Raw genomic sequence first — 15,113 nt, 5'->3', positions numbered from 1 at the left:
TGACGAATATGTTTGTACACTTAAACCTCTGACTTCGTATTATACTAATAAAACAGATTTAAAAAAAAAAAAAAATTCACAGTCCCCCTGCTGGTATGAAGAATAAAAAAAACAATTAAACATGTTATAAAATAAATTAAAAGTATTTATATATATATATATATATATATATATATATATATATATATATATATTATATATATATATATTATATATATGTAACGTCATACAAAGGGTATTTTAATATTAATTTAAGTACATATAGTAGTATTAAAATACACTTAGAATGACGTTACATATATATAATATGTGTATATATTATATATATATAATAGATCTACATATATATATATATATATATATATATATACGTATAATTAAAATAATAAAATATTGAAACAAAATTTTATATAAATGATATATCCATATGTAATTTCATTCTAACTGTATTTTGTTATTAATATATATATATTGGTAACAAAATACACTTAGAATGACATTCTATATATATCTATCTATATATAAAATACAAATAAACGCAAATATATATATATATTGTGGCGAAACCAACTTCGCCACTGTGGGCTGGAGAAGCCTGGCTGCTAGCCTCCTGCCCGCTGACTATGGCCCCTGGACATATTACACTTTAAAGACTATATTTGGGCATGTATAATTTATATTGCTGCTACTGGCCCTTTAAAATCAGCGGTGGACATTTTGGGACTACTGTCCCTTTAAGACTGTGAAGCATATTCTATTATACTGCCTGTATATTGTATATGTATTTATGTATGCAGTTAACCTGGGTTATGTATATATGCAGCCTTCATCTGATTGTTCGGTAGAATCACTCCATTCATTGTATTGAGGAAACTACCGAACAACCAGACCACCCAGGACTAAGTGTGCCTCCAATTACCGTTTGCAACAATGTTGCAAACGGGTAATTGGCAATCATGTAATGTGTTCTGTGTCCTCTGGGTGGCCGCCATTCAGGAAACAACCACGTGGCGGCGGCCATCTTTAACTACCGAACAGCGGTGTTTTGCCGTCGAGTGTCTGGAACTGAAATCGGACACTCGACTAGGCAAACACCGCTGAGACCTCCATACTTCCAGAAATTCGTATGGAAACTACCGAATGACCAGCCGTTCGGTAGAAAGAACCCCATAAACAAGGGAATTCATTCAAACCCTCTCCAGGCTCTATAACACAGGCAATTCGCCTGTTTTCATTCCCTTGTTTGTGACCGACCGCAGGGCCAAAATGCATGGAACTGTTTTCGGATACTTTACCCATGCGGTCGGTCAATACTTTAAAGTCCCATAACTCCTGAACCATTTATCCGAATGGGCTGATTCTTGCATATGTTGTCCCCCTGAATAAGGGCTATCAGGGGATACCTGTTTTGGAGGTGTAGCATATGTATTTGGGGTACATCCAGGAATTGGGGAAAAAGGTGTACAGTATAATTGTGTTAAGTGTTAATCTAAGGGGAGGAAATGTGTGGGAGGTACATCCATGTGATTGGTTAATTTCATCCTCCCCCTGGGAGTGTCCTGTATGTACTTGTTGGTAATAAAAGCCAGACTGGGTGTCCCAGTCTTGAGTTCCTGCTTAACCCTCAAAACGAAGTGTCGTCTCGTTCTTGGGGGGGATTGGATTGTAAGCTGACTGCCAAGAGTGTAAGCCGATTGTATGCTTTTCTTGTTCAGCTGTTCCAGTTCGGAGTGTTATTTCGTATCCAGATCGGGAGTGCGGTGTTCTGCAGTAGCTGTGCCTGTATCCAGAAAAGGGGATTATTGCCTAAACGGATTTTTCCCCTTTTATGCTGAAACGGTCCGTTACATATATAAATACATATAATTACATAAAAGATTACATTAGTATACACGTAGAATTTAAATACATATATATGAATATATATTAAAATTCTACATGTATATTTAAGCAATCTTTTATCATAATTATGTGATTTGATTAATTAAAATTTGATTGACGTGCCTAACAACACAGGGAGAAAGTGCAGAGAATTTAATTTGCAAGCACTCTAATTGACCCTGCAACTCTCCAAGACACCATAAAACCTGTACATAGGGGGTACTGTTTTACTCGGGGGACTTTGCTGAACTCAAATATTAGTGTTTCAAACAGGTATTGCAAGTGGGATATGTCCAGTCTTTCTTAGTAGCCACTTAGTCACAAACACTGGCCAAATATTTGTTTTTTGCTTTTTTCACACAAAAACAAATATGAACGCTAACTTCGGCCAGTGTTTGTGACTAATTGGCTACTAAAAAAAGACTAAACATACCCCAATTTCAATACCTTGGCTTGTCTACGTTTTCAAATGGTATGCCATTATGGGGGTAATTCTCATTCCTGGGCTACCACACCGTCTCAAAGGTAACATTACTAATCTGGCAAATTTCAATTTAAAAATGGAACGTTCTATATTTGACCCTGTAACTTTCCAAAACACAATAAAACCTGTTAATGGGGGGTACTGTTGTACTCGTGAGACATCGCTGATTACAAATATGTGCATTTTATTGCAGTAAAACCTAACCGTATTATGACATTCACAGCTAAAATGTCAGACGGAAATACAAATTTTAAAAAAAAATCTTATTTTCTCACATTTTTTTTAAATTTTATTCATAATAAATTATGTTCCATATATGAATAGTTATTGATAAATTAAAGCCCTGTTTCTCCTGAACAAAATGATATATAATAAGTGTGGGTGCACTTAATGTGACAGCGGTGAATTACGGTAGATCAGAATGTGCACTATTGACTCTGTCCTGAAGGGGTTAAAGGGACACTGTAGGCACCCAGACCACTTCTGCCCATTGGAGTGGTCTTGGTGCCAACTCCCACTACCCTTAACCCTGCATGTGTAATTATTGCAGTTTTCTTTAAACTGCAATAATTACCTTGCAGGGTTAAGTCCTCCCCTAGTGGCTGTCTATTAGATTGGGGGGTGGGAGGGAGAGGAATCCTGCAGTGCCAGGAAAACTGATTGTTTTCCTGGCACTGGAGATTCCCTTTAAGGACACCGCCAGTTGTACACATTTTGATCAAAACAAAACCTTTAATTTGCGTTATAAGTCTGTTTAACCGTAATTCAATGCTTTCATATTAAAGGAACAATATAGGTCCAGGAACACAAACATGTATTCCTGACCCTATAGTGTTAAAACCACCATCTAGCACCTCCCCCCCCCCCTCATGTCACCCCTTGCCTCCCTAAATATAGTAAAATATTACTTGTATTCAAGTCTGAAGCTGCTGCCTCTGCCCCTGAACTGCCTGCTGTCTGTTGTCATCAGAAGTGGTGGTCTGAGCCAATCACAATGCTTCCCCATAGGTTTAGCTGAGACTGTCAAGGAGGCAGATCAGGGGCAGAGCCAATACGAGCCAACACAGCCCTGGTCAATCAGCTTCTCTTCATAGAGATGCATTGACACAGAAAAAAAGTGGACAGCACACTAGTGAAGCATGCACTGGTGGATAAATAGAGTAATGTGGTAATATCTAAAATTCATATATACCATGTAAAACTCCTTTCCAGTAGTGCTGCAAGAAATAAGAGCTCACATATGGCAATACAATATAGCTATAAATAAAGTATATCTAAATCTTCATAAGTACCACTCACATTTTCATGAGCCTGTATATAACTGGCTCAGGTATCACAGCGTAGAGTGGTATCAATGCTGTGCAGTGGCTTCCTTGGTCCTCCCAGGTTTTAGTAAAAACAGAGGGAATCAGATTAGAACCAAGTATATATTTATAAAAATGAGAAGCGGAAAAAAACCTTACATATTGCCCTATGTGACCTCTTATTTCTTGCAGCAGTACTAGAAAGGAATTTTACATGGTATATATGAATTTTAGATATTACCACATTTATCTCTTTATCCACCTCTCACTAAAATTCTCAATCTCTCTCTCTCTCTCTCTCTCTCTCTCTCCTCTGGTATATTTCCATCGCCCTTCAAACATGCAACTGTTACCCCAATTCTAAAGAAGCCCAATCTTGACCCTAACTCCCCATCCAACGATCGTCCTATCTCGCTACTGCCTTTTGCATCCAAGATCCTTGAAAGAATTGTGTATGCGAGATTGACAGACTTCCTCGAATCAAACTCTCTGCTAGACCCGCTTCAGTCTGGTTTCCGCGCTAAGCACTCGGTGGAAACGGCACTGACCAAAGTATCCAATGATCTACTCGCTGCAAAATCTCGTGGTCACTACTCTATCCTAATTCTCCTTGACCTGTCTGCGGCTTTTGACACTGTTGATCATCAACAGCTTCTTCTCATCCTTAGCAATATCGGTCTACAAGATATTGCTCTCTCCTGGTGCTCCTTCTACCTCTCCCAGCGCTCTTTCAGTGTTTCTTTCTCTGGCTCTGCTTCTTCTCCCCAACTCCTCTCTGTTGGTGTCCCTCAAGGTTCAGTCCTTGGTCCCCTACTGTTCTCCATCTATACTGCCTCCCTTGGTAAACTCATTAGCTCCTTTGGCTTCCAATATCATTTCTCTGCAGATGGCACGCAAATCTACCTGTCCTCTCCTGATCTCTCCCCGTCCCTCTTGACTAGTGTCTCTGACGGCCTCTCTGCTGTTTCTACTGGATAGCTACCCACTTCCTTAAACTAAACTTGACCAAAACTGAAATTCTGGTCTTTCCTCCCTCAAGTGTTGCTACTCCTGTGTCTGTCTCCCTCCAAGTCAATGGTGCTACCATCAGCTCCACCACGCAGGCTCATTGCCTAGGTGTTCTCTTTGACTCCGACCTCTCCTTCAAGCCTCATGTTCACTCTATCGCCAAATCCTGTCATTTCCATCTCAAAAACATTGCGCGCATCCGCCCCTACTTAACGCCAGATGCGACTAAGGTGTTGGTCCATTCCACTGTACTTTCTCGCCTTGACTACTGTAATCCACTTCTTAGTGGTCTTACGTGCTCCCAACTTGCGCCGTTACAGTCCATAATGAATGCGGCGGCGAGGCTCATCTTCCTGTCCGCCCGCACCTCCCATGCCTCACCCTTCTGTCAGTCCCTACATTGGCTTCCTATAAAATATAGAGCTCAATTTAAAATTCTGGTTCTTGCTTTCAAATGTCTACATAATGCTGCTCCCACCTATCTATCCTCCCTTATACACAAGTATGTCCCGTCTAGGCCCTTACGATCTGCTGAAGACTTACGTCTATCTTCTGTCCGTACTCCCACCTCTGATGCTCACCTTCAAGACTTCTCGAGGGCTGCACCATTCCTGTGGAACTCGCTTCCCTCCTCCGTTAGATGCTCACCCAGTCTCCACTCCTTCAAAAAATCATTAAAAACCCACTTCTTCATAAAAGCGTATCAATTAAACTCTTAATAGCTCCCAACTGATTCCTCTTCTGCAACTGTCACTAGTCTAATACTATCCTTACCTTTTGTGTCATTTTACCCCACTCCCTCTAGCATGTAAGCTCATTGAGCAGTTCCCTCAACCCCTCTGTTCCTGTGTGTCCAACTTGTCTGGTTACAACTACATGTCTGTTGGTCCACCCATTGTAAAGCGTTGCGGAATTTGACGGCGCTCTATAAATAATATAATAATAATAATAATAATAATAATATACATGACAAAACCTTACTGGCCTTAGCAACTGCAGATTGACATTGCATATTGCTGTCTAATTTGTTGTCTATAACCATTCCCAAATCCTTCTTGTGTGTGGTTATCCCTAATTCACTACCATTTAGGGTGTAAGTTGCTTGTGCATTCTTGACCCCGAAGTGCATAACTTTGCATTTCTCTACATTAAATTTCATCTGCCCTTTTAGTGCCCTGTCCCCCAATCTAATTCCCTCTGCAGCAAAGCAATATCCTGCTCACATTTTATTACTTTACAAAGTTTGGTGTCATCTGCAAACACTGAAACATGGCTTTCAATGCCTATTGCAAGATCATTTATAAATATGTTAAATAGAAGCGGTCCCAAAACAGAACCCTGAGGGACACCACTTACCACTTTTGTCCAGCCTGAAAATTTACCATTAATGACAACTCGTTGTACTCTATCCTTAAGCCAATGTTCTACCCAAGAACAAGAATATTCATCTAGACCAATTTCTTTTAGTTTGAACACTAACCTTTTGTGAGGAACCATAAGTAGATCACATCCACTGCAACACCCTGATCTGTACTTCTACTTACTTACTTCTGCGAATACCGTCAGGCCCTGGAGCTTTCTTTACATTAATTTATTTTTTAGCTGCTGTAGCCCCTTGTCTCGAGTCATCCAATCTCAAGTTATCTGCAAGTTCTTTGCAGCGATAATATGCATATCTCTTGCCATAGGATCCTCATTAATATATACTGAAGAAAATTGTTATTTAAAATGGTCTTTGCTAACACACCCATCTCTGTTTCCAGTGTACCTATGTGTTTATTAATCTGTCTAAAACTATTTTTTATTTGTTTAAATGAAGCATAGTGGCATTGTAAACTATTGAAAAACAGAATCCAATCCACCGTTAAACCATTAACACATCTGTGCAGTGATCCATAAGAAGGCAACAAAAAGCTAGTTAGAAGAAGTTTCCAAGTATGCCACAACATCCTTATTGGTTCCATAATGGCCATTCCATAATGGGTATCGTCTTGGATCAACTAACTGTTAACATATACATTAATTATTGTACCATGTAATATTCATTTTTTTTTTCCTCTCAAATAATAATTCAGATTTCCAAAGCAAAAGTTACCTGCGCTCTCTCCTAAATCCCTATGTATATTTATTTAAACAAATGGAGGTCATTTAGTTACTCTAATGGCCACTGGAGGGAATGCCCACCTGCCAACGTCAAGGCAGACCCCCCCCCCCAGGTGGGTCCTACACTGATCCTTCACCTTGCTTCCTTGAGCCTCTGGCAAAGATATCTCCAATGAGACAGAGAGGGGTATTTTTTTTTTATATACACTCCTATATTCAACCTTGACGTTGGCTGGTGGTTATTCCCTCCAGTGGCCATTGGAGTAACTAAATGATCTCCGTTTGTTTAAACACATATACATAGGTATTTTAATTAGAGAGCGCAGGTAACTTTTTCTTTGATTTACTGTATGTATTGGGCTGATGTGTACTGTGGTCGTTGCTGCCACCCATGAGTGATGGGAGTGAGTGCAGGACTATTCTTTTTGTAATAATTCAGATTTGTTTGTTTGTTTTTAAATTAAATCTGGTAAAGCGACCTCTATAGACAAAATATTTTCAACCATTTGTGCTCATGTAGCAATGTATGTATAATTGTTGTAATGTATTATTTGCATGTGCTTAGTTTTCAGGGGACATAGGTGAACATATGAAAGATCAGTATGGGATGTTTTGCAGTCAGCACAACAAGGCAGTTGGTTATTATAAGGACCTCCTGAGAGACAGTAAAAAGTTTCAGAATGTGATAAAGGTAAGTGAACCAAATATCCTATGTTTAAAAAAAAAAAAAAAAAAAAAACTTGGCTAAGTCAAAGTTTTAACACTTCAAGGCTGACAATCTTTAGTGCTGCCCGATAGACCAGATAAATTGATATTGATAATGCAGAAGTGCAAAGACACATTTTCAGCTCACAAGTAATCAGTGTCAGGGTACTAAAGAGTCCCATTTATTCTCAAACCACTTTTGCTTTGAGATGGCACTGATAGACTATGGACAGCATAATCACTAGTAGTTATGTTTATTTGTGTGTCCTATTTTTGTAATTTTTTTTTATACTTTAGTTTTGTAGTGCACAAAAAAAAGTACAGGCTTATAACAATGTTTTACATGAGTATGCACAAAAGGTCAAAATCTTGTTGAACATTAAAGGGACACTATAGTCACCAGAACAACTACAGCTTATTGAATTTGTTCTGGTGAGTAGAATAATTACCTTCAGGCTTTTTGCTGTAAGCACTGTCTTTTCAGAGAAAATGCAGTGTTTACATTACAGCCTAGTGATAACTTCATTGGCTACTCCTGAGATGTCTGTTAGAGATCCTTCCTGAGTCATTGATGCCTAAAATGCATCAAAACATTCAGTGTCTCCACCCTATGCATGCAGACACTGAACTTTTCTCAGAGAGATTCATTGATTCAATTAATCTCTATGAGGAGATGCTGATTGGCCAGGGCTGTGTTTGAATTGGGCTGGCTCTGCCCCTGATCTGCCTTTTTGACAGTCTCAGCCAATCCTATGGGGAAGCATTGTGATTGGATCAGGCTACCACTTCTGCTGATGTCAGCAGGCAGTGGGCAGGTCAAAAGGAAACAGGGACAAAGTAAGCAGCTCCAGACTTGAATACAAGTATGATTTTACTATATTTAGGGAGGCATGAGGGGACCAGGGGGGCTAGATGGTGGTTTTAACAGTATAGGGTCAGAAATACAGGCTGTAGTGCTCCTTTAAACTTTGGAGGTACATCACTTTTATTTTTATTTTTTATTTATTGAAATTACACTAATGCATGTAAGAGTACTTTAAAACTTGTTGGGTCAGCTACAGAATAGGATGCTGCACGGCATCTTATAGTTAGGATAGCCGTATGCCTATCCCACGCATGCTTAAACTCCTTTATTGTGTTAACCTCTACCACTTCAGCTGGAAGGCTATTCCATGCATCCACTACCCTCTCAGTAAAGTAATACTTCCTGATATTATTTTTAAACCTTTGCCCCTGTAATTTAAGACTATGTCCTCTTGTTGTTTCTTCTTTTAAATATGGTCTCCTCTTACTGTGTTGATTCCCTTTATGTATTTAAATGTTTCTATCATAGCCCCCCTGTCTCATCTTTCCTCCAAGCTATACATGTTAAGATCCTTTAACCTTTCCTGGTAAGTTTTATCCTGCAATCCATGAACCAGTTTAGTAGCCCTTCTCTGAACTTAAGTATCAATATCCTTCTGAAGATACGGTCTCCAGTACTGCGTACAATACTCCAAGTGAGGTCTCACCAGTTTTCTGTACAATGGTATGAGCACTTCCCTCTTTCTACTGCTAATACCTCTCCCTATGCAACCATACATTGTCTGCCTACCTTTAAGTCATCAGAAATAATCACCCCTAAATCCCTTTCCTCGGATGTTAAGGTTAGGACTCTATCAAATATTCTGTACTCTGCCCTTGGGTTTTTACGTCCAAGATGCATTATCTTGCACTTATCCACACTAAATGTCAGTTGCCACAACTCTGACTATTTTTCTAGTTTACCTAAATCATTTGCCATTTGGCTTATCCCTCCTGGAACATCAACCCTGTTACATATCTTAGTATCATCAGCAAAAATACATACCTTACCATCAAGACCTTCTGCAATATCACTAATAAAAATATTAAAGAGAATTGGTCCAAGTACAGATCCCTGAGGTACTCCATTGACTACAACCCTCTGTTGCCTGTCACTCAGCAACTGCCTTACTCATTCAACAATATTGGAATCCAAAATTAAAGATTGCAATTTATTGATAAGCCTTCTATGTGCAACAGTGTCAAAAGCCTTACTGAAATCTAGGTAAGCAATGTCTAATGCACCACCCTGATCTATTATTTTAGTTACCCAATCAAAAAAATCATTAAGATTAGTTTGGCATGATCTCCCTGAATTAAACCCATGTTGTCTCTGATCTTGAAATCCATGTGTTTTTAGATCTTCAACAATCCTATCCTTTAATATGGTTTCCATCACTTTCCCCACTACTGAAGTAAGGCTTACTAGCCTATAGTTGCCCGACTCCTCCCTACTGCCTTTCTTGTGAATGTGCACAACCTTCGCTAACTTCCAATCTTCTGGGACTACTGCTGTTAACAATGATTGGTTAAATAAATCTGTTAATGGTTTTGCTAGTACACCACTAAGCTCTTTTAATAACTTTGGGTGTATTCCATCAGGTCCCATTGACTTATTTGTCTTTACTTTTGACAATTGAAATATAACATCTTCCTCTGTAAACTCATATGTAATAAATGACTCATCTGTCCTTTTTCCTAACTGAGGTCCCTTTCCTTCATTTTCATCTGTAAATACTGAACAAAAATATTAATTGAGGCAGTCAGCTAGACCTTTATCCTCTTCTACATACCTTCCTTCTTTTGTTTTTAATCTAACTAATCCTTGTTTTACTTTCCTTTTCTCATTTATGGATCTAAAAAAATGTTTTCCCCCTCTTTTTACTGACTGTGCTATTTTCAGTAAGACATGGTTCAAAAGTAAAACGTATGCTTGAGTAGCCACTAAGGCCCAACACCCCCCCCCCCCCTACAACTGACACGTGCAAGGTACAATAAAATATATTTATAAACGAGAAATAAGAAATAAAACTGCAGTGGGTGTATCAAGCTATGCACATCATATGTAAGATGGTGGCATTTAGATGTCGCTGGGGTACAGGGGGGGTTACACCGACTAGACTGTCCATAGTTAGCCAATTCCTATGCTGGGTAAGCAGGTATGTGGTTCACAGAGCTTCGTGAGGGTACAGGCGCGTTGGTGGCAAGGTGGGTCCTCCCTCCAGCCCCAGGCCAGCATTTCTGCACCGCGCACTCGGTGGACACGAGGATCTGGGCAACAGAAGATCCCATTATTCTGCCTCCGCCTGCAGTGGGTGGTCTTCTGACTATGTGCGTGATGCTCTTGGGTCAAACCCCTGGTGGCCTTCGGCCTAGGTAGGCTAGCGGTAGGGGGCACGTGCGCTTGTGGGAAAGTTGTGCCCGGGGAAAATCCATTCCACCCACGGCCCCCCATCTCTCCCCACCTTCTCCTCAGGCTGACGAAGCATCAAACATTTGCGCTTCTCCAGGGTTGCCCAAAAGGGTAGGAAGATCTCATCCAGCCATCTGTTAAAGTGCTCCATAGAGCTGAGGGGTTTCCAGGTGGCAGGACAGTAGTAGCCTCTAAAGAAAGTGGTGTGTCCGCCATCTTGTATAGGCCACCGTGGCGTTCGTCAGTGGTAAGTGTGCTGAGCCCGTGGGTATTGGGATAACCCCTGCCGGTCCAAAGGGACCTCGTAGTACTGGGATGCGTGTGAAGATAGAGCTTTACACTGGTCGGGAGAGCGGCCCTCTCTCCCGTCTGGTGAGTCCATAAGACCTCATTTGAACCTTAGGGGCACCGAAAGGTAGGTACACTGTGGTTGCAGTCCAAGGCAGCCCTTTCAGGTCCGCTTAATGGCAGGACATGTAATGTGTTGGCTGAGTCAACTTGGGGTTGATATTTTGGCTGTGTCTTATTTAAATACAATTTTATAATTTAGCTGAGGGAGAGCTTTTCATCTGCACATTTTTGGGTCATAGGTTTGTTAACAACCAGGCTATATTAAATCCGTCCGAGACCACGGTAAAATGCAGACTTGTGTTGTACTGCTGTAAGTCCTAAATATATAGGCAGATGAGATGATGATGAAAACCAGAAGACATTGAATAGATTGTACCGGCGGTCCACCATGATTTAGAATAAATGTTATTTTTTTTATTTTTTATATTTTTTTTTAATGATACAGAAAATAGGCAATTCCTCCATCGTGAGGCGACTAGGCGTTCCAGAGTGCATCCTGTTGGTAACTCAGAGGATTACTAAGTATCCTGTCCTGGTGGAACGTATCCTTCAGAATACAGACGGTAGGATGTTTATGGTTCTAATGTATAAATGATTAATCCATTTTCATTGTACATCCTACTCCCAAATTAATTACTGACTGTTATTAATGCAGTAAATTAATTTTGTTTGTTCGATAAGCAGTTTTAGCAGTGGGTTAGAAAATGACTTTTCCCACTCTTTGTTGTTAGCAGTAACTGCATAAATAAACTTTATTCTAAATAAAAATTTCTATGTTTTTCAAGATTTCTCTTAGATGTAACTACCAATCACTCATAATATGTTTCATTTTGAGGAATTTAGTGAAATGTCCTAGGACCTTTGAGTAAATCTGTGTTAGCCTTTAGATTTATAGAGCACCAACAGATTACTCCTCATTGCAAAACTGAGGCCAATTAATTACAAAACATAAAAAGCAATATAATGCATATAATGATTGTAATAAGCTACACACTGAGTGGTGGAACTTGTTAAAGGATACATACCTTTGGCTAGTACTAAACTTATTTTCAGACAGTATGGCATGGTCCATAAAAAATGCTTTACATAAATTACTTTGTTTTGGTTCATTGTTGGACAACACCTGGCTGCCTTGAGGTTATTAAATCACTAACTCATCCTGCCTTCTGATACCTGTGCTTCAAAATGTTGCTCACCACACCAAATAAGTGGACAGTTCTGAGATAACTTAAAGGATTGGCATTGAGTACATTTCTATTGATAACTAGTGTTAAAGAATGACAATTTAGTTTTAAGAAATTAAATATTGAACACAACTTTGCGCTATTCAGGCATCAAGTAATTTGAATCTTTGCTTGGTTGTGCTTTTAGAAGACTGTGCTGTCTGTGATCATTCAAGATGCACAAAGGGCACCTTATTTACTGGATATTTAATGTTTCAGCGGGTACCGAAGACTATGAGGCACTGACCCGGGCCCTAGCTCTTATCAAAGAAACCATCACTGAAGTAGACTTACGTGTTCATGAAAGTGAGAAAGTTCAGCGTCTGCGGGAAATTGTGGGCAAGATGGAACTGAAATCTTCTGGAAAGCTAAAGAATGGAATGACATTTAGGAAACATGATATGATGCGCAGGCAGCTTCTCTATGATGGAATTCTTTACTGGAGGAGTGCTTCAGGTCGCTTGAAAGGTATGCATACTTATGTTCCATAAAATGCCTGATCCTATGGATTTTAGAGAGCATGCTAGTTTGTAGGTAATTGTGTAATTGCATACAAATCTCATCAGGTTAAAGTCTGTTCATATAGCTAGTATGGAGTGAAAGTTTATTTGACGGGGTACATGCATTTATATAATTACACATTGTATTAACATTAATAAACCGATATCATATAAATAATGTACTTAACTGTACGTTGGTTTTTATGGCTTCATATATTACATTACAGATTTGTTCCATGTTAAGTGACTCTAGACAGTGTACTAGTAACACTACATTCCTGAGATCAGATTTTTCATTCAAAACCTATAAACATTAAAAAGGCTGACAAAATGCAACATTAAAAAAACTGTAGAGGCAAAAAAAATGCATACCTGTCGCCCCCCCCCCCCCCCCCCCAACAGTAAAGCTACTGTCACTAAATGCTTTTTTCCCTGAATAGTGTCAAATTTAGCTTTATAAGTACCTCTCTACTTTGATCAGATGTTCTACTCCTCCTCTAATTGAATGTAATTTCCCCCTTTGCTTTCTCCTTAATTCCTGTATTTCAGCTGGACTGTCCACCAATTGCCATGCTCCAGTGATTCTCTATGAGAATCCGTAATGACACGCCTTAGTAGGCTTGCCGGAACTTAGTGATGCAAGTTTGCTTGACTCAACACATGGCCACAATGCCTGCCCAAGAAGTACTCAACTTAAATTATATTACAAATACAGCATTTAGACACTAGAACTTAGTAACCACATCTCTCTCTCACACACACTCACATTTCCTAACCACATTAGATATCATACAGTGACATATATTTAATATAAATAATTATAAATAGACAAACTCATAAATCCAAATAGAACATTATGTTCTGTCTATCTATTTATCCATATATACCTCTAGCTATCTGTCTACCTATCTAGCTATCTTTCTATCTCTCTAGCTATCTATATCTCTGTCTGGGGAGGTTGATTAACAGGGACTGGATGGGAAGGGGGTTAACAGTAGGTTGGGAGGTTGGCTGACAGGAGCTGGAAGAGAATTTATTACTTGCATTACAGGGAGGGAGGGAGAGGAGCACATGTGGACTCTGATGTCTCTGCGGTGCAGTCTGTGCTGTGAGCATTTCTTACACTTAAGAAGACATGCCTCTATTTCATTGGCTGAAAAGGGTACATTTCTTTCAGACTCTGGGAATCAGGAACATGTTGAAATTTGAGAGGGGGGTGGCTAAGGAGGCTGGGTTATCCTGCTTAAAACATCAAAACATTTTGCAGCACTGCAGGAAAACTGCACAGAATTGAAAGAAAAGAAACTAACCACCGGTATTTGAGCTTATTATTTTAATTTACTCTTGTTTTGCTGCCTGGAGTGTTCCTTTAAAGAGACATCATGTTATGCTGAAAATAAATAAATATGACCAAACAGTGGAAATGACTCTCTCATATTATTATTATTATTATTATTATTATTAGCGTTCGTATTGTGGCAACATACTCCACTTAAAAATTATAGAAAGGGGATGTTTAGAGGTGGAGAAAACCTGATCAAACAAACTTAAAATCTGTGATTGTTCAATCTGCGTAAATAAATTGCACTCACTCAAGTGTAAAAATTATTTCAGATAGAAATGTTGCACTCGACACCTGGTTTACAAGGACATATGAGAAATATGGAACTGACTAAGAAAAAAAAAAATCTTAATATAAATTAAGAGAGTTATGCATATTCTAAGTCAGTTTATGTTCATTTGCCAGTATTCTGATCATTTGTTGTGCATGTTTTAATTTTTACAGATATTCTTGCTGTTCTGCTCACAGATGTCTTGCTACTTCTGCAAGAAAAGGATCAAAAGTATTCATTTTCAAATGTGGTAAGTGGTTTCAGCTATCTAGGCTTATTTTACAAAGACATTGGCTTTTTAAAAGCCTTCACCAAAGCTGAGAGAACTCTTAAAATGTCTCTATAGGTGTCAAGTATGTTCTAATTTGGGCACATGCTTTTGAAACAGCAAATACACTTCCAGTGTGATGCAGGCTTCTGAAAGCAAAGCATCTGTATAAGTAATACTGTCAAAAGAACTTTCATTTTAATCTTTGCCCTTATAGGTCAGTTTGATAAGGTTTTACTGATGAGTCTTTACCTATAAAAATAAACCGTAAAGAGGGAATGACTTCTAATGCAAAGAGCAAATGTTTCAGGTGAACTACTACCTGGTCTGTAATATTTTGCAGTCCGATAAGGAAACCAGCCTGACCTGACTTAATCTCACAGTATCAGGCCTACTTTAGTTGCCATGCAGATATCT

General features: G+C 39.1%; 1 protein-coding gene across 2 annotated transcripts in view; it reads left to right on the top strand.

The window, feature by feature from the left end:
* LOC134611536 (rho guanine nucleotide exchange factor 18-like) overlaps positions 1-15,113 on the top strand; it is a 119,590-nt gene that overhangs the window by 47,720 nt on the left and 56,757 nt on the right. For both annotated transcript variants that reach the window (XM_063455494.1, XM_063455495.1), the window contains exons 5-8: positions 7,346-7,471; positions 11,538-11,655; positions 12,535-12,783; positions 14,602-14,678. In XM_063455494.1, the coding sequence (XP_063311564.1) occupies positions 7,346-7,471; positions 11,538-11,655; positions 12,535-12,783; positions 14,602-14,678 (570 nt within the window). The remainder of the gene's footprint in view (positions 1-7,345; positions 7,472-11,537; positions 11,656-12,534; positions 12,784-14,601; positions 14,679-15,113) is intronic.

Source organism: Pelobates fuscus, chromosome 5, assembly GCF_036172605.1.
Source record: "Pelobates fuscus isolate aPelFus1 chromosome 5, aPelFus1.pri, whole genome shotgun sequence".
Taxonomy (NCBI): domain Eukaryota; kingdom Metazoa; phylum Chordata; class Amphibia; order Anura; family Pelobatidae; genus Pelobates; species Pelobates fuscus.
This window is presented reverse-complemented; position numbering and strand designations above follow the sequence as displayed.